Source organism: Centruroides sculpturatus, unplaced genomic scaffold (genome assembly GCF_000671375.1).
Source record: "Centruroides sculpturatus isolate CEXI.00-Female unplaced genomic scaffold, Cexi_2.0 scaffold947, whole genome shotgun sequence".
Classification (NCBI taxonomy): Eukaryota; Metazoa; Arthropoda; class Arachnida; order Scorpiones; family Buthidae; genus Centruroides; species Centruroides sculpturatus.
Genome location: NW_019385124.1, coordinates 292,504 through 312,101, shown reverse-complemented (window position 1 = coordinate 312,101; position 19,598 = coordinate 292,504). Strand labels below are relative to the sequence as shown.

The 19,598-nt window shown below is 34.0% G+C and overlaps 2 protein-coding genes and 1 long non-coding RNA gene across 3 annotated transcripts; 1 reads left to right on the top strand and 2 right to left on the bottom strand.

Annotated features, from left to right (window-relative positions):
* Positions 1-10,338: 10,338 nt before the first annotated feature.
* LOC111635124 lies at positions 10,339-11,416 on the bottom strand. Its single transcript, XR_002758339.1, has 2 exons — positions 11,240-11,416; positions 10,339-10,758 (listed from the first exon to the last, which is right to left on the bottom strand). It is a non-coding gene; the product is annotated as an uncharacterized LOC111635124 (long non-coding RNA).
* A 3,288-nt stretch (positions 11,417-14,704) lies between these two features.
* Positions 14,705-17,222, top strand: LOC111635122. Its single transcript, XM_023379980.1, has 2 exons — positions 14,705-15,520; positions 16,340-17,222. Exons 1-2 carry the CDS (start codon positions 15,467-15,469, stop codon positions 16,928-16,930), a joined length of 645 nt encoding a protein of 214 aa, XP_023235748.1. The 5' UTR covers positions 14,705-15,466; the 3' UTR covers positions 16,931-17,222.
* A 126-nt stretch (positions 17,223-17,348) lies between these two features.
* Positions 17,349-18,763, bottom strand: LOC111635123. Its single transcript, XM_023379981.1, has 3 exons — positions 18,605-18,763; positions 18,371-18,524; positions 17,349-17,990 (listed from the first exon to the last, which is right to left on the bottom strand). Exons 2-3 carry the CDS (start codon positions 18,403-18,405, stop codon positions 17,540-17,542), a joined length of 486 nt encoding a protein of 161 aa, XP_023235749.1. The 5' UTR covers positions 18,406-18,524; positions 18,605-18,763; the 3' UTR covers positions 17,349-17,539.
* Positions 18,764-19,598: the final 835 nt, after the last annotated feature.

Below are 19,598 nucleotides of genomic sequence, written 5' to 3'. Positions count from 1 at the left end.
TGGGCCCATTTTCCTGGTTTCTTAATGCAAACCTCTGCAAAAACTTCAAACAAGCTTTCATTTGCATTACCAACCAGTAATATGAAACCGATCTGATATTATTCTCAAAGGTAGCGTAAACCTGATTAACTATTACCTCCCCACTGCGTTACATTATCCCCTATGAGATTGCTGATAGGAGAGTCTGAGATCAGAATGCACAGAAGAGTCGAGACTCGTATATGAGTTTGAGAGGCACTGAGACAGGCTAGATGGTTACAACAAACCGTTTCTTTGAAACAAAAAGTGAGTTTGAACTTCCAAGTTTATGGAAATCTTGGAAGTTCAAAGTCGGTGGCTGTCTGTGGATCTTTCCATCCATTTCCAACATAGTCCCAAAAGAAGCAGTGTTACTGGTTAACGGGTGAGAGTTTCTTCGACATCTCTATGGCTCCTAGTCGATGTCTTTGAATTCCCTTGATAGAAAGATTCAAAAAAAAGGAGGAGACAAGAAAAGGTACAACAAACGATGCAGCATTTGGAATTTTCGAGAGAATCCGTCATGTCCTCGATAATCAAGGTTATTATTATTTTCTGTTCCTAATCGCCCATTCCGATTGGTCGATTTTGCTCGTTATCGCTTTCTAGGTGGTCAGTCACACGTTGCTACGTGTAACCAGATTTCAAGTACTCTGGAAATGTCAAAATCAACATTCAATTCGATCTCGAACAGAGATGGTTGATCTAAAGAGTTATATACGTTCTTCTATTGTTTATATATCCGCATCGCGTTTTACATACTAAAAATATTTCGGTCTTCTTTTTTCCATTCGAAAAATACTTTTATGACGAATTTTATTGAAAGATTTCGACCTGTCCAGAGCTTTACACACCTATCTTAATTAAAATGTTAAATTTTTATTTTCACAACTTACGATGTGTTAACATATAGTCTAAATATCTATACATAAAGAATATTAAGTAAATAACTGTTATATGTATCCAAACTACTCATACACTAGTTCAGAGTGTATGCCATGTTACATACAAGCTTATAAATTGCTATCGAATTTATTTTGCCAGTCTCATTAGACTAATTGACTTAAATGTGCCCTACAGTACCTGCTCCAGGCTTTATCCTGATGTAACGTAATAAGTTTAAGTTTGAAAGCTTATTTATACTAACTTTTCAAACAAGTGTGACTTTAATGGAGTCAGGGGCATCAATTGGGTGTTTTTCTGATTACTCAGCAACCGGTTTTTTGCGTTCTCTTCTGTATTAGAAATTAACACCACAGGGCGCTTTATTTGTTCCCTGTTTGATATTTAATCTGTTTAGCGAGATTTTTCTGTGAGGTTCTGACCATCAGGGAGCGACTAAAAAAGGGCGCGAAAAGAAATACAGAAATAAGAAGAGAACAGTTAGAAGCCATAGAAATAAAAAGAACTATTGTACTATGTAATGATTTTTGTTCAATATATAAAGTGAAGTCGATTGAATTTAACTTTTTAAGACTTTATTTTGATCTGAAAGTTAATAGGTGTTCTAAGCACAAAATTTTGCTAGATTCTTGAGCAGAACGGGGTAATTTCTGTATGTATGGACTGTAGTTTGCGTGTGGGGAGGCTCGATTTTGTTCATCCTCTTTGAATCTTAATAACTTGTATGCTTTTCGTCTAATTTTTTGAAATTTTACAGAGTAGTTTATATATTAGGTTGATGAATGCTATTAAATGTTGTTGATTAAAGGTGAAAAGGATGTGATGATAAATTGGTCGTGTTTATTTCCAGTAAAAACAGAATTAATGACGAATTTTACTTGTTATCATCATTTACAAATTCTTAAGGACCATCCCAACCCTGAAAATTAAGTTTTTTTTGTAATGTAATAATAATTATTATTGAAATAAAGTTGTTTATAATAAAATATTGTTAAAAAGGGCGCCACCAAATGTTACCGGGAAAGTTAAGCTACTCGTTGCTGAATTTTTTGTCATATTGTTACTTATAAACTGGTATTATTATTACATTTCTCTTTACACATAATATAAGCATGTGATGTTTTGAATGAATTAACTAAAAATCGTAATGGTAGCTTAAAATCATTTCCAGGAGACCTCCAGGAAAAATTTGAATGATTCCATACCACGTCCTTGTAATATAAACCCGTTTTTATGTTACCATAAGTTAAAGAAAAGCGTGGGAAATCTTACGTTGCTACAATGGGTTCAAAATAACTTACGGCTGCTGATTCGATGCTATTAGCTCATGTTTATTCTAACACAAACATATATATAAAATAATTGCAACACTAAATATTTTATATTTATTTTTTAAATATTGAGCATAAAAATATTTAAATTTGCTAAGTTAGAACAATAGTTTTACTTTTTCTTTGGTTTCAATTTGATTAGATTGAAGAGAAAAAACATAGTAACAATTTGGTGATAAGTCAAAGTTAATGTTCCTCGTAACAGGACTTTCTATGAAAAATTGACCTAAGTTAAACATTACACGTAGAGATCACTGGATTTGCTTTACATTAGACGCGTGAAGAAACCAGTCATGTTGCCAGTATGTTGGCCAGGCGCGGACCAACGGCAGTGTTCAGTGATTTCGTCCACTGGCTAATTGCGGGCCTTACTTTGTTTTCTTAACTTAGAATGGAACAATGATACTCGTAACACTTTAATATTTAAATTAATCTTTTTACTATTTTAACAGGCATTCAACGCATTGTATTCCATCTTTTCTACTTTGGTCGATTTGAGTGGAGTAATGAAAAAAGAATACAAATGTACTTCTCCTGCACTTAACAGTGCAAACGGAAAAAATTCTTCACTTATTTAAGCCTTCACGAATAAAAAGCGATGAAAGTTAATGACTTTAACTAGGCACATTGAATTACATTTCGATTATTTTCGTATGCTGATTTAAATCAAAAATCATATATTTGTATCAAATGTACAATTTTTGCAACTGCAATGAAGTGATGTAATTCCTAATTTACACAAATGAAATTATTGTAAAGAAATTATAAAAGTTACGTATTAAAATTCAAAGTAAATATAAGTTTAGACTTCTGAAACGTTTTATCTACCAAATTATTGATATATTCTTTATGTCTTTAATATAAATTACGATTACAGACGGTAATCTTAATTGAGAAAATTTGAATTGTTACTTTGTCACCAGACTTTTATAAACAAACTACTTGATAATTAAATCAATAAGCATGCTTGAGTAAGCAACGTTTTTCAAGATATATTTAAGCTATGTAAACCGTTTCTTAATTAAAACGTCACCAGTTTGAATTTACTGCTGTGACGAGCGTTCTATAAGACAATAGTAATATCTTGTGAAACCAAGCGAGTTAGACAGGATGTGGGAAATTAGATCCCACCTTTCTATATATATCAGAGTAACCGTGACCATTTTTTTTAAAATGCAGTGTTTCTTAATCTGAGTCGCTACCCAAAACGAAAATGCGCAATTGAACGTGGGAATCCAGAGTATTTTACAATAGCAAAACATTCATGCCACATATTCATGCATAGTAGTAATTTCTGCATTTAGTGTTAAAACAATTTTTTGATAACTGATTTTATATAATTTATTATCCATAACTAATTTTACTTGTATACCTATTTAATGTACAGTGCTTATATACCGGCTTAGCGTAAAATTTTGTGTGATAAAATGGGGTCACGAATGGAAAAAATCTAAAAAGCTATGTTTTAAAGTAATGTCAATGTTAAAATAATGCATTTCATGGTAGATATTTTGTTCCAGTCTACTGAAATTCTTCATCTTTCTACTACATTATAGAGAATGTAATATTAGCATATAGTTTATGTTCCTACATTTTCTGTATTTTCAACTGTAATTTAGCATTAGTATTTGTATATGTATTACTTATGTTAAGAATTAATCACGTGCTAGAAGCAGTCATTCTTAACAGGGACCTTTCTGTCTGTGTTATCTTTTCTCTAACCCACGGGGGCCCCAAATTCTATTAAAACAAACAGAAAATTCGTAACTTCTAGCCCAATCTGCAAATCTAAAGGAAATCAATAAATGATATTTTCTATTATCCCATTGAACTGTGTTGTGCGTTGAGTAAAACACGACTTCGAAGACAAGAAATTTTTCTTGTTCTCAATGCCGGTTCAGCCTCGACTGTAACCAGTGCCACTTTGTGGTAGCAATGATCCGACTTTGAATTATAGTTTGAAACTTCTTGCACAATGTATAATGTCCTTTTCTATTGTTTGTGCCCTTTTTTATGAAATCTAGGCACGGCGCCTAGTCTATAAAAAAAGTATCTTCTTAAAAAATGCTTCTTAATATCTTTAAATATATTTCAACTAATTATTCGAAAATTTAAAGCGAAACTGTCATTGTAAATTAAATATTTTATTTGATACGTTGATGACTTATTATAGATTTTATAGTAGATCTGTGTAATTTATTATTTATAAATGTATTACATTGTACAACAAATCTCTTAACATACGAGGTGCTATTATAATTGTTCAAGTATACACCAAACACTTCATATTACATTTCCGGAAATTTTGACCGAAAAGATACTTTACACAAAAATAACCAGCAATGGGCTAGAATTTTTATATACAGTAGGAATTTGTAGTAGTAAGTACTGTACAGTACAACTATTTAGAAAGTGAGTAATTATGAGGAATTACTTTAATAAGTGTTCAGAAGCAGAAGTGAGTTGCATAGAAAATTTCGTATGATCATTAAATTATATAACAACACCGTCAAGTCATGAAAACTTACATAAGACGTTACTTTCATGTTTAACTTCAAACATAACATGTTATTTCAATGTAAGATCGATGCTATTCTAAATACTTCGATAAAAACGATATCTGTTTAGTTTGAAAATTTACTGACTGACATCACCATATGTTATAAACTTTATATTACAAGTTGTATGACAAATTTGAAAATGTTATGTAACTGTTGCAGGTATTGGAACCTTAAGAAATAGTAACAGAAAATTGTAGATAGAGTACAGCTATAACTAAACTTGATATCAATAGTTAAATAAAGCTTTTGTTTTTCTTCATGTTTTGATCATTTATAAATTTAAGTATATAAAATTGTCCTAACTGACTAAATCACTGATTCATCATCGCCCAGAGCAAAACCACTGAACCTAGAGGTAAAATTTGGTACACAGTTAGGGTACGCCATGAAAACGCACACTAAGAAGGGATTTTTGAAATTCCCTCACAGAAGAAGAGAGAAAGCATTAAGACAACCGGAAAAACGGCTTCTACTGTACTATTTTAGATGCGAGTTTTTTGTTTTATCTGCTTTTTAGTAGAGTATGCGATGAGAATCACACTAAGTAAAGGTTTTTTGAAATTCCTCAACATGGGTGAGGAGAGCATTAAGGCTTACCCAAAAAAACTGTTTATACTGTACTATTTTAGATGCGATTTTTTGTTTTTAACTACATTTAGCGGGTCGCTGGTCTTACTGTTTCGTCTATTTTAATCACTCACGTTGCCTTGGATTTCACTCTTTCCTCCTTAGTACGCCTCCAAGGGCAATTGCTACTGAAACGTCCCATTAAGTCACAACTGAAGCATTTAATTTTAGATTCCCTTACTTCCGACCCTCTATTGTTTGTGGTTGCATCTACTGTTTTCTTGGCGATCCTCGCTTCCATACATCGGTCATGGTATGGTACCCTTTTAATTCTCTCAAACTTATCTCTAAAATCTCCCTTTCCTACAGCCTCCATGTGCTTCTCAGCGTATCTAGCTATCTGTTCCAGTGGGAACCAACCCTTGCCCTCTTCTAATAAGACGTAACACCTAGTGTCGTCATCTAGCTTAGTCTTAAGATGAGCCAAGAAAACTAGTTTTGTTAGTTTTCCGAAGGAATCTACGCCTCTACTATTCAAATAGTACTGATATTACTTCAAAAAATGGCGATTGTCTTCAAGTACCACCAAAACAGAAGTGTCCTGTTTCCACCTGAACAACCAACTGGCAAATACAAGGCTGTATGTCTCTTTCTGTAACCAACCTCTTACACATAATATGTACCCTAAATACCTGGGAATCACCCTTGATCGCACTCTGTCTTTCAAGACGCATCTAAAAAGTGTTGCTGGCAAGCTTAAGAGCAGGAACAATATAATACAGAAGCTTTGTGGCACCACGTGGGGATCAACTGCTAACACGCTGCACTGCTCAGCTTTAGGACTGGTTTACTGATGTGCTGAGTATTGTGCCCCTGTCTGGATGAATAGCTCCCATACAAGATTGGTAGATACACAGCTTAATGTTACAATGCGCCTGATTTCTGCTACCATACGATCTACACCAGCACTTTGGCTACCATTATTGGCAGGATTCATGCCACCTGACCTGCGTCGATCTAAGGCCCTTGCTCGCGAGTCCCTAAAGATAAGCGAAAATCCTCAACTCCAAGTTCACCAAGACATTCCATCCTTGAGCATTAACCGCTTGAAATCTTGGAATCCAACCCTTCGGGCAGCTCAAGACATGGCCATAACTGATGATGACTACATGACATTGTGGAAAAACCGCTGGGAAACAGCAATGGGGTCCCACTTGCATTATCTGTTCTGTCGTAGGAGAAAAGTCCAGGGTTTCGACTTACCTCGCAAAACATAGACCGCATTAAACCGTGTCAGGACGAGCCATGGCAGGTGTAGGGACTCTTTGTTCAAATGGAAGAAGGTTCCAAGCCCGGAGTGTGACTGTGGTGCTCCACGTCAGACTGTTGAGCACATTGCACACGAATGTAGACTGCGGGCTTACCCGGGAGACTGGAGTGACATACTAATGTCCACCTCAGAGGCCGTAAAGTGGATAAGCGAGTTAGATCTACAACTCTGAACACTCTTTATATCCTTGTGTACATGTGCAGTCACATATTTGTAGTTTTACAATAGTTTAATTGCATACAGACTTACTGCTTCTTATTCTTTTATTTCATTTCTGGTTTTGTATTACTCCATTTTGTTACGCTTTGTTTGTGTCATGTATAAGCCATACGCTAAATAAATAAATAAGTACTGATATAAGTCTTCCATCATAGCCACAACTTGGGGCCACATTTCTCTCTTTCCTTTTCGGAAAAAGTAAACTCCTTAAGATACTCTGCAGCAGACAACTTTAATTCGTCTAGACGAATTGTTTTAAAGTTTCGCAATTCCTGATTTCGTTTACCGTGAGTCTACTTCAAGCTGTCTTGCATTTCTCAAGTAGTACCATTAAAACTAACTGTCCCTGAAGCTCTTCCAGTACCTTGTATGTTTGTAATACAACCTCCACAACGGTACTTCCGCCTACTTGTCTGGCATTTTGGGTAAAGCCCACCTGATTTTCCTGGCTAGACTATCCAAGTTATCTCCTAGCTCAGAGTTATTACTATTCCTAGATTCGCTTCGTAACAGATCTCATTCTAACTCTATTTCATTCCTTTTAACTTCTATTTCAGCTAGCCTAATTTGTAGGCGCAACTTCTCTATCTCACCTGACTCATGCACCTCTGTTTCATTCCTATAATCAATAACCTCAACCTCAAAATTCAAATTTTCCCTTACTGACTAGTATTCATTACATGAGATTGACTAAGATCAGTCCAACCTCCGTGATCCTCAAAACACGGCATTCCCTTTTTTAACCCTTGAGTCCTTCTGCATTCCGGCATTCTAAATACAAATAATTAAGAACAACTTATCAATATCAAGCTCTGTTCTGCCTTGATTTCCAGCTGCTCTTCCTTCCATAAACGTCCAAAGTCTTCAATTATCTTGAATGTGGAATCAGTACTTTCCTGTCTCCTTGCTAGAATCTCCTGAAGATTTGCACAACCATCCTGTTGATGACTGCGCCAGTAAAGATCTTGTGAAGTTCTTTCCCAAACTCCATCTCGTTCAGTTGGTTCCCGTGTGTATCACAATTCAATGTAGTGATCCAGGTTCGTTGGAAAGCACACCTCAACACTCAAATGGATAAAATTTACAGATTCTATATGCAAAAAGTACAAGTTCATAAACATAATATATATATACAAGATAACAAAGCGTGCCGACTGACGAAATAGATTGTTTTCCACGAACTATTAAACTTTGGAGAAGCCTCAGTCAGCTTGTGGAGTTGGCTCAACTGCACAGTCAGTCCAGTCTCCGCTCTAACCCGTCTGTAAGATGTTTACCAGAGGAGAATACTATCTCTACGCTTAGTGGGCTTTCCAACTGCCTGAGACTACCGTGTACCAGTCTCTTGCCCTTCTCTCCTCCCTCTCTTGTTCGTTCCGCAATTTAAAATTTATTTTGGACAAAAACTTCCGACCAATCACAAACCTTTCTTGCCTGAACAGCTTTAATTTAGGCCTGCTGTTATCCAACGAGTGTCAAACTTACAGTAAAGCCCGCCACTCGTTTACATTCAGTTGTTTACCATATGGCAAACAATCTATCGCTTGACCACAGGTGAGCCAATTGATAAAGTCGGCGCTTCCTTTGTTTTTCCTCTGTTTACAAGTCAACACCTTACAAGTGGTATATTACCTGACCACACATGGGTCCAATTGAGAAGGTCACACTTCTTTTGTTCCCTCTCTGCTATAAAATCAATACTTTACAATTTTAATACATATTTGTATTGTGTCTATTTCATTTGTACAAATGTAATAGACAAGGAATAATAATTCAGATATGATGAGAAAAATACGAAAAAATTTTTTCAGATAAAAGAACCTTTCTTGAAATTATAAAGTATGGAATATAAATTTGAATGCTGAACAATATGTTACAAACTTCTTTAAAATTTTCCTATTTAAAACTAGCTTAGAAAAATCATAATAATAATGACCATGAATAATAAAGTTTTGTTACAGTTCGTTTAGTAGTGAAATTCGATTTAAATTTGAATCTTGTGAACGAGCTGGCATTTGACTACCTAGTGTAATTTAAGTAGGGGGTCAAGGGTTATCCTGTCCGACCACTTATTCTACGCAGATTGCAAAATCCAATCTATAACATCAGTGAATGACTTCCTAAAATGTTAATGTTGACCAAGAGTTCGTAAGATCTCCTGGAAGTTGTTTTCCTGACACCAGTAAATCAATTTAATCCGTGGATTAACATGCATAACTAAGAAACTTCAAGCTGGAGGGACATAAGTACGTGGAGTGAACATAGGCGTAGATTTTAGTCATTGAAGAGGCCAGATTTTTTAAACAACAAACAAATATTTAATGGAACCAAAATATTAACTACAATTACAAAATACGAAGCTTCCTAACTCGTGAGCAGTGGTGTGCCATGACATTTGATGATAAGGAAGCTGTGTTACTGTAAGAAGCCTACATCCAGGGGCAATTAGTCAATTGCGCGTCAGTGATGTCTAGGGTCCATCTGTATCTTTTATTCGATAAGCCAGTAAAAACCGTACTTTTCTAAATGTATTTTCAATATCACAATTACATTCCGAATCGCTAGCCACGATATAAAGGCTACAGTAAAGCCCGCCACTCGTTTACATTCAGTTGTTTACCATATGGCAAACAATCTATCGCTTGACCACAGGTGAGCCAATTGATAAAGTCGGCGCTTCCTTTGTTTTTCCTCTGTTTACAAGTCAACACCTTACAAGTGTTGACTTGTAAGGTGTTGACAAGGCTACAATTAAAAATAAAATGTGTGGTGGATGTACCAGTACATACCTGGTACAAAATATTCTTCAATTGTATAAATATACTTTTAAAGAAAATTATAATTAAATATAGCTTTGTAAAAAAACATACATAAAAATATAAAATATTCTTTACTTTTTAAATCTTAAAACAATGCACTTAGTCAAATAGCTCCCTACCAGTGGCTAATGGATGGAATCGAAGAAGATTGCAGAGCTTGCATACACGCAGACTGCCAAATCCCCAGGGTGCCGATACTGGTCAATGTCAAATACGTCTTTTGTCGCATCACTAGTATATCTCAAAGGACGCAACAGGGCTGTTGTAGATTTTAAACGTTTCTCACCATAGCAGTAAAAGTCTAAATATGTTAAACTTAATAAATTGTCCATCGTTTGTTTTTGTAGTGCCTAAGCACTATTATATAGTTATTTATGTATATATATACATAAATATATACAAAAAATAAATATAATATACATAAATATATACAAAAAATAAATATAATATACATAAATATATACAAAAAAACCCGATATAAATATATATATATATATATATATATATATTTGTATCGGGTTTTTTTTTTTAAACATTTCGTTTTTGCCCTAATATCGGTTTTTGGATGGGTAAAACCCATCGCTAGTGCGGATTGGTTAGCAACGGACATGACGTCACGCGCAATGGCGGGGATTATAAATGTTGGACTCCCGTCCACCAGGTACTTTTTGGTTCTTCCTTTGGTCCCAACCAGTTGTGCGACAAAAATAGACTGTGGTGAAAGAACAAAGGAGAAGGAAAACTACACATGCGGACATTCAATTGAATAGTGAATAGAATCCGGACCCATCGAGGTGAACACGTCTATGGTATGAGAAATACCACGTCAGATTTATAAAGGAAACTTCAAGGAACGTCCGAAGAATATTATTGTCGGTATGTGAATTGCTGTATCTTGATATTTAAGTAATTTCTTCGATCCTTTGTCTCTAAAACCCAGAATTGTATTTATGTTCCTTCTCATGTCATTAGAATATGTTAACTTTGTATTTATGTACTCATAATTAAACCTATATTAAAGATGATGTGAAAAGTATACCTATTAAATTACAAAGTGAATGAATTTTGCTACTTTTTTTGTTTAATAACATCAAGTGATGATTACAATAAAATTTTACAATACAGTACAATACAGTACACTACATCTGTATTGTACTGTATTGTAACAAAATTTGTTATTTTGTTTAATTTTACTGTATTGTAACAAAATTTATACTTGATGTTATTAAACAAAAAAAAAGTAGCAAAATTCATTCACTTTGTAATTTAATAGGTATACTTTTCACATCATCTTTAATATATGTATTACACTAAATCTGTATTGTACTGTATTGTAACAAAATTTGTTATTTTGTTTAATTTTACTGTATTGTAACAAAATTTATAACAAAATTTTATTGTAATCATCACTTGATGTTATTAAACAAAAAAAAAGTATCAAAATTTTATTGTAATCATCTTAACTTTGTATTTATGTACTCATAATTAAACCTTATTGTTAAAAATGTACAAAATTGTAAAGTCCTTGATTAATGTGCCTTTTACCCGAACACTTCGCCCAATAGACTTAGGTCCATTGGGGCTTAACATTTTCTAACTAATTCGTTTTAGGGTCAAGTGTCCTCAGAAATTTCCAAAATTTACAACTTTTCGGTCATTCTCATTGAACTAGAAAAATTTCTGTCTTTATTACATTAATAATACGAAGAAATCAGTCTCCACTGTACTGGGCTAAAGATGGTTCAGTTAAGCTTTTATTTAAGTAAAATTTTGGCTCTTTTGTCAGGGTTTTGTTTATGTCCCCAATTCCCTAATCGCCTAATTATTTAAATACTTCTTAAGTAAAAATAAGTCAAAACCGGTTACTTTGTACTCGAATATTTGTAGTCTTCGGGAAAAAGTGGAAAGACAAATTTTTATGACAAATGGATACATAAATTGTAAATTTAAGGAAAATAAATTCTAGAGCTTTATCTGTACCTCATGCATCTCTCTCATTCATTAAATTTAGTTGTAAATGATGCTGTCAAAGTAACAGTTAATTTTTTAACATTATACAAGAATTGTACACGTTTTTTCTACACCCCCTTAAAGATGGGATATACGAAATCGTAATATCACTGGTTTAACATTGAAATCCGTGAGTAGTATAAAATCAGAGAGCGAAATAAATATATCAAATATTTTAATGGATTTTTTTAAACTCCTGTCAACTGTACAGAGCTATCATAAAAACATACTAGTAAATTCTTATCAGTTGAGTTAAGTTATAAATCTATTCGCATTTCACGTAATCAGGCGAGGGCGGCCAAATATCTAGCGGGCAGGCAGCTAACAGCCCGGAACCAGCCCTGGATAGAATTGGATGCGGTAGACGTGTATCATCCACCTGAGGTACTAGGCTTCCACCAGTTAAACTGGGTGAGGTTGGTGCTCCATAAAGTGCATGAGCGAATCTGGCTTTTTGGATGCTGACAATACAGCGCTTCTACTCCGCCACTAGTATTTGAATATACAATACCAATCCTATCGTTTTTTTTTACATGTAATATAAAAATTGGTAATAAGATACATAATGCGGTTATAATAAAATATTGTGCAATTATTTTCATATAATTAAAATAAATGTATATTTATTTTTTAGAAAATACAAAAGAAGCAATGCATCCACCACTTCCAATGACAGCATGCCACTGCTCGCGAGAGAAAAAGATTATTAAATGTTCAAAGGTTTTACTAACTTAACAGGTTCTCAGATGTCTTTCCTTTACGATGTCTTCTCCTTGAAATTGTCAAGCAAAGTTCATTGTCATCTTTGTAGATAAGAACATTGACGGCACTTAGGTTGGTTGGTTTGAGTTTTTTGGCGCAAGAGCTATTTAGGCCATGCTGCGCTATGGCAAAGGTAAAATAAAACAAAACTAAATATATATAACAAAATATAAATATAACACAAAAAACATATATAAACGCAAACAAACAAAACAACAAAATAAACATAAGTATATAATAAATAAATAAATATATGAATAATTTATTAATTAATTAAATCTTTTTATAAATATTTACAACTTTCAAAAAGTTCAGTACAGTAGAGCATCGTTTATCCGAATCAATTGGGACTGGGGTTGTTCAGATAACCGATTATGAATGAAAAATATATTAACCTATCCCATGTTGAAAATTTTCTCCGTTGCGTGTCGCTTCGCGTTGAATTTTCATCGATATTAAGCCTAACAAAAACTTCTTAAAATAATAATCGTGGCTATTGTATCGTTAAAAATTATTTTTTTATTTTGTACAAACAAAATAAATATATTGAAAAATATAAAAACCAAAAAAATATCCTTTAGAAGATGATCTAGTATCAAAAATGTTCGATTCAGCAAAACACAGTTCTCAGAAAAACATCACACAGAAGTGCCAGTGCTGCCAGCTAAAACACACACACCAACATAAAAAATTATTAGAGTAGCCCAAGATATAGCCAAAGATTGCAGCGCCACAGCACTAACAAAAATTTAAATTTGCCGACTGGAATGCATTCGGATAACCGACACTCTACTGTGTATTATAAAGATTTGGCCTCTGGCCCAAAATCTCTCTCAAACTTGCATTTCCAAAATGTTGTCTACGACATTGATCAAGAGCAACGCAGTTGATAAGTATGTGTTTAACACTTACAGTACAATTACAATACTGACATACAGGTTTATCATCTCCCTTCAAGAGGTATTGATGAGTCAGTCAAGTGTGTCCAATTCTCAAACGAGTAAAGACAACCTCAGATCTCCTGTCAAAATTTCTTGTGTGTCCAATTTTCTATCAAAGGTTTGATCTCATATAGTTTATTGTGGATTTGTGCATTCCACATATTTGGCCATCTCTCTGCTAGTCGTTTTTTAATGACTAGCTTCAAATCACCACCTTTGATAGGCATTTCATGCTGTGAAGGACTAGCTGACTTTGCAGCTGCATCAGCTTCTTCATTTCCTTTTATACCTACATGGCCTGGGTCCCAACAAAATTATACAAAGAAATTACTCGCAGTAAGATGGCAAAAGAGCTTACGAATTTTAATCACTATAGAGTGAGAACTAGGTTCACATGAGATCAAAGCCTGAAGGCACTAACTGAAAGGCAGTGTAAATAACACAGCAACGATGACCTTTCCTATTTATATACTTTAAAGCTAAATAAATAGCATGCAACTCTGCAGAAAAGATGGAAGAATTCAATGCAATTTGTTCTGCCATGATTTCATCCTGGCAGACGAAGGCTGAGCCAACATAGTTATCCGATTTTGATCCATCACTATAAAAGGAAATTAAATTCCTGTCACAATTTTGAATTTCTGCGAAGTGCTGTCTATAGACGCAGTCTGGCGCTGTTTGGTGAGTGTTTCTTATATATGGTTTTGTTCATTAAGTTATTCTGAGCATTTCGTTGAGTATTTGATTAATTTCTGTTAATTATTTGCAAAGCTACCAGAGTTTAAAGCTATTAGCTTTAAACAAAGGCAGCTAAGCCTAGTTAGGCTTAGGGATCTAGTTGATAGACACGTCTTTTGTAGCTTTTTAGTTTTAAGCAGGTTATCAATAGTAATGTATTGTTGGACCCAGCTTGTTACGTAGATTAATGTGCCGTCTGAATTTTTGAGATCTGTTCAGTAGTTTTATTTGTGTTTCACTCTCAGTAAAACTATTTCTTTGTCTAGTTATCACTTTGTAAAAATTTTTTACCTTGATTTTCCATTTGTCTTATACTATTGGATAGGGAATTTAGTTAAGGGGTAGTTTATTATTGAGTTTAAGCAAATCTTTTCGGCTGTTTTTGTACGAGTTTCTGCTCAAAATGTCTTCAGATGAAACACAGAATATCCTGGAAGTAGAAGACGACGAAGGTGATAAATTAAAAGAATACAGAAACAGCCTAAAAGAAATACAGAGATGCATTAATCAAAGCAGAAACGTAAATAAAGTTTTAAAAAAGAGTGCTTTAACACACATCAATTGTGTGACCGAGCTGTTTGAAGACTTAGGGTCGAGTTATAAACTCCGTAACGTAACCGTATCCGTACCGTATCTGTAGCCGTAAACGTATCTGTATAGCATGGTTATAAAGTCCATATCGTATCTGTATGGCCGTACCATATTCCGTAAGAAAAGTTTGGATCGATCAAACTTTTACGGTAGCAATACGAAGAACTGACCAACTGCGCATGCGCTAAGTTGCATACAATCGGAAGTTGTGCCGGAAGCAACCAACAAAACTTTGAGGGAGACAACATGGCTACGACTACTCGTCAAGAATGTGTTGCTGTGATTGCATTGTTAGCAATAAGTTTAGGCGCTTTTGTTATTAACAAAAAGCGGACAAGTCGACAACGACATCGATGGCAAGTAGGTCCAGTCAACATAAACAGGCCACTTTGCCAATTCTCATTATTTCGTCAAATGAAGAACATCGATTCCGACGAATTTTTTAAGTATACGAGAATGAACGTGGATCTCTTCCACGAGCTATTGAGACACCTATGGAGAAGACTGTACAAGCCACATGGTCGAGCAATTAATCCGGAAATGAAACTTGCGTTGACATTAAAGTGAGTCAAAAATACAAATTATAATTAAAACTGCAGCTGTGTAATCAATCCTCTTTAATATTATAATATATATTTTTTACAGATACCTGGCCCAGGGAGGTAGTATTCAAAGTATGGCTTGGGATTATAATATAGGAAAGTGTACAGCTAGAAAAATCATACTGGAGGTCAGTACTTTCATCTCAGTTCCATTTTTTTTTTATATTAAAAGAAAAATTGTCTATGTTAAAATTTGTGTAGTATTCAAAGTATGGCTTGGGATTATAATATAGGAAAGTGTACAGCTAGAAAAATCATACTGGAGGTCAGTACTTCATTCTCAGTTCCATTTTTTTTTTATATTAAAAGAAAAATTGTCTATGTTAAAATTTGTGTAATATTAAGTAAATAATTGTCATTTTTTAAATGAAATTTATGAATGTAAGCAATATAATAAATGTATCCACATTTGTGACAAATGATACTTAAAATTTATTTACATAGGTACTTAAAAAATTTTTCTTACTGTTGACCAGTGATTAGTTTTGTCATACCTAACTTCTGTCTATCAGTTTGATAAAATTCTAGATTAAAACTTAAATTTCTCTAATTATATATATATAAAATTGACTAATTTATGACATTTAAATAATAAGCTTAGTGTGTATGGTACACGTTCTTTTCCTTTTCTGCGATGTTTTGTGTATTTTCAGGTCTGTACAGCAATATGGGAGGAACTGAAGCCAACATATATGGCTTCATTATCATATCCAGAATGGTTGCAGATAGAAAACAAATTTTGGGAGAAATGGCAGTTTCCTCTCTGTCTAGGAGCTACAGATGGAAAACACATCAGGATCAAGGCACCACCAATATCCAGATCAAAATTTTTTAAAATCAAAAAATTTTTTAGCATTGTTCTGATGGCTGCATGTGATGCAGACTANAAGTTTAGTGTGTATGGTACATGTTCTTTTCCATTTCTGCAATGTTTTGTGTATTTCCAGGTCTGTACAGCAATTTGGGAGGAACTGAAGCCAACATATATGGCATCATCATCATATCCAGAATGGTTGCAGATAGCAAACAGATTTTGGGAGAAATGGCAGTTTCCTCTCTGCCTAGGGGCTATAGATGGTAAACATATCAGGATCAAGGCACCACCAATGTCCGGATCAGAATTTTTTAATTTTAAAAAATTCTTTAGCATTGTCCTGATGGCTGCCTGCGATGCAGACTACAGTTTTACATTTGTAGATGTAGGAGCTTATGGGAGTGACTCTGATGCAACCATCTTGTCACTATCAGCCTTTGGAAGCAGTCTCCTGTCTAATAACATTGAAAAATTAAACTTGCCAAGTGAAGGAAAACTACCAGGTACAAACACAACCCTTCCATTTGCATTTGTTGCAGATTCTGCATTTCCTCTAAAAGTAAAGCTTACGCGCCCTTATCCTGGGATGAATTTTCCAGAGGGCGAATCAATTTTCAACCACCGTCTCTCCCGGGCAAGAAGAGTTATAGAGAGCACATTTGGGATTTTGGCGTCACGATGGCACATTTCCATCAATCAATTACAGCATCTCCTTGTGCTGTAACAAAAATGGTGTTATGCACAGTTATCTTGCATAACTTTATAATGAAACATAATTCTGTGCCAGAATACTGCCCCCCAAATTTTGTAAACCAGGAAAATATCCCTGGCGATTTCCGGGATGAGCCATCTCCTAATTGGGAGCCTCTCCAATGTGGATTGCATAATTCTGCACAGAGAGCATACAGCAATCAGAATGCTCTAAAGGAGTTTTTCATGAATGAGGGACATGTACCTTGGCAATTAGGAATTGTTAATCGAGGAACCCTACCAAATTCATAAAGATAATAAAATTTTAGAATATTCAATCGTTATTATTGTAATATTTGATTATTTTGATTCAAATGTACATTTTTCATAATTGTACAGTTTTATATATTAAAGTTTTTTTAGAATAATCTAGTCTTCTTGTTATGTCTTAAAGAAATTTACTGTTTTGTTTCTTTTCCTGTATGTATAATAAAAATAGTTTTATTATACATAGAGGAATCTATAAAAATATATATATATATAGGTACTAATGATGTATATACTTATATTCTAATACTGTCTGTATATTCACAAATGTGGTTTACCAAATCAAACAAAACAACAGTTCTTGGAGTGTTCAAATTTATTCATATTTGGCTAAAAATTCCAAAATAGATATTTTAAACTCCTTTTTTTCTTTAGGATTCATTTTTCTCATTAATTCTGACATATTTGTAGAAACTGATTCTACAAAAATGTCATCACTATTGCGATTCTGAATGTTCATTAGATAGGGTTGAACAGCTGACAAAGTATTTAGTATGCTTGTCTCTAGTTCAACATTATCAGTTTCTGTTCTTCTTTTTTTTCTTTTCATATTTGTCAGGTGAGTTGATATGTCACCTACAGAAGTTGATGGACCATCACAATAGGTCGCAACACCATCACAAATGTCATCCTGTTCACACACTGATACATCTCTCGTTAATGTATCAAGTGTATTCCATGGGGATGTGTCTGCATCTCCATGGAGTACACTTGTACTCTCATGGAGTGCTTCAACATCGGTCGATGGTGCATAATTACTTCGAGTCCTGAAAGCCAAAAAAACTATTTGAGAATACTGTGCAATATCATAAAGCAGTGTTTCTCAACTTGTGGTCTGTGGACCACATCTAGTCCGCAATGATGGAGCAGGTGGTTCGCAGGTAGACATAAAGTAATAAAAGATTAAAACTTTGTTAAATGATGATTTACTTTTAATAGTTTACTTCTAATTTAATTAATTGTTTTCATGTGTATTTAAAGCATGATTTTAGATTTATTGTGTTATAAATGGGACAGTATGTCCCAAATAATGATAATACCTACACAGGTTTAAAAGATTGAGGCCTATATAACTTTTTCAGACATCTGAAGGTTGAGAAACACTGTAATAAATGCTTCAAAATATAGTCAACTACGGCATACTTACTTGCGATGTTTTACAATATTCTTTAAAAACATCATTGACTGATATAATGGCCATACAGGCTGCGAGGCTTTTCCGCTCCCAGATGGGGTATATCGGCGATCTTCTTTCCTGAAGTGTTCTTGTAACAGTTTCCATCTCGCCTGGGCTTCAGACACTGAAAGATGCTATATTTTCAAATACCAGCACGTACCGTAAAATATATATCTACTCTATATACATTTGGTGACTACATACCTGTCAATTGGACAGTCTCTGCCACGGTCTTCCATGAATTACTTTTTTTTTTAATGTCTTTAAAGTCTGTATGACTTTTGTCATAAATAAATGGAAATTCTTGTATAACTCGAATTAATAAATCGTCACCTAAATATTCCTGACTTCTCCATCGTAGTAAAAGCAGTTAAAACAATAAATCGATGTTTGAACACTCAAAAAATGGCAGAACTTACAAATCGTAATCATAGTTGATGATAATAGCTGTTGCCAGATCAAGGAAAAAGTAACAAATTGATTGAAAAGTAACTTTTGACTGACAATGCTACTTCTAAATAATATAAAATTTTAAGATAAGAATTACTTTGGTCATAAAAAAATAGAAAAATGATAAAATGAATAAATAATTATAGTGTGAGATCTTGCAATAACTATACATGATTTTGCGCACGCTCACAATGGACTGCTCCGTAAACCGTAAGAAAAGTTTGTTCCCTTACAAATACGGATAAGCTCTTACGGTAGTTTATAACTATTGCTATAGATATCCAGTGTAGCAAACATTTACAAATACGGATACGGTTACATTACAAAGTTTATAACTCGACCCTTATTGTTGCTATACCATGAGGAAAGGGATAGAACCGTTAAGCTTGAAGAAGAGTTGAAACCACTTAAAAGAATGACTATACAACCTGAACCTAAAAAAAAATTATATGCAAAGATTTTGAACAAACCAATACATAAGACAACAGAAACAGACATAATGGTGTTTCCAAAGAAATCAGAAATAAAACAAACCGAGATGGATGAAGAACTAAAAAAAAAATTGATATTAAAGAAATAAAAGTAGGTGTCAAAAATATGAGACAAATAAGAAATGGAGTTATACTGAGATGCAGCTCCAAGGAAGAAGCAGAGAGATTAAAATCTAAAATAAATAATTCTAACAAGTTCGAGGCAAAGGCTCCCAGAAAACAAAATCCAAGGATTACAATAAATAAAATACCTTTGA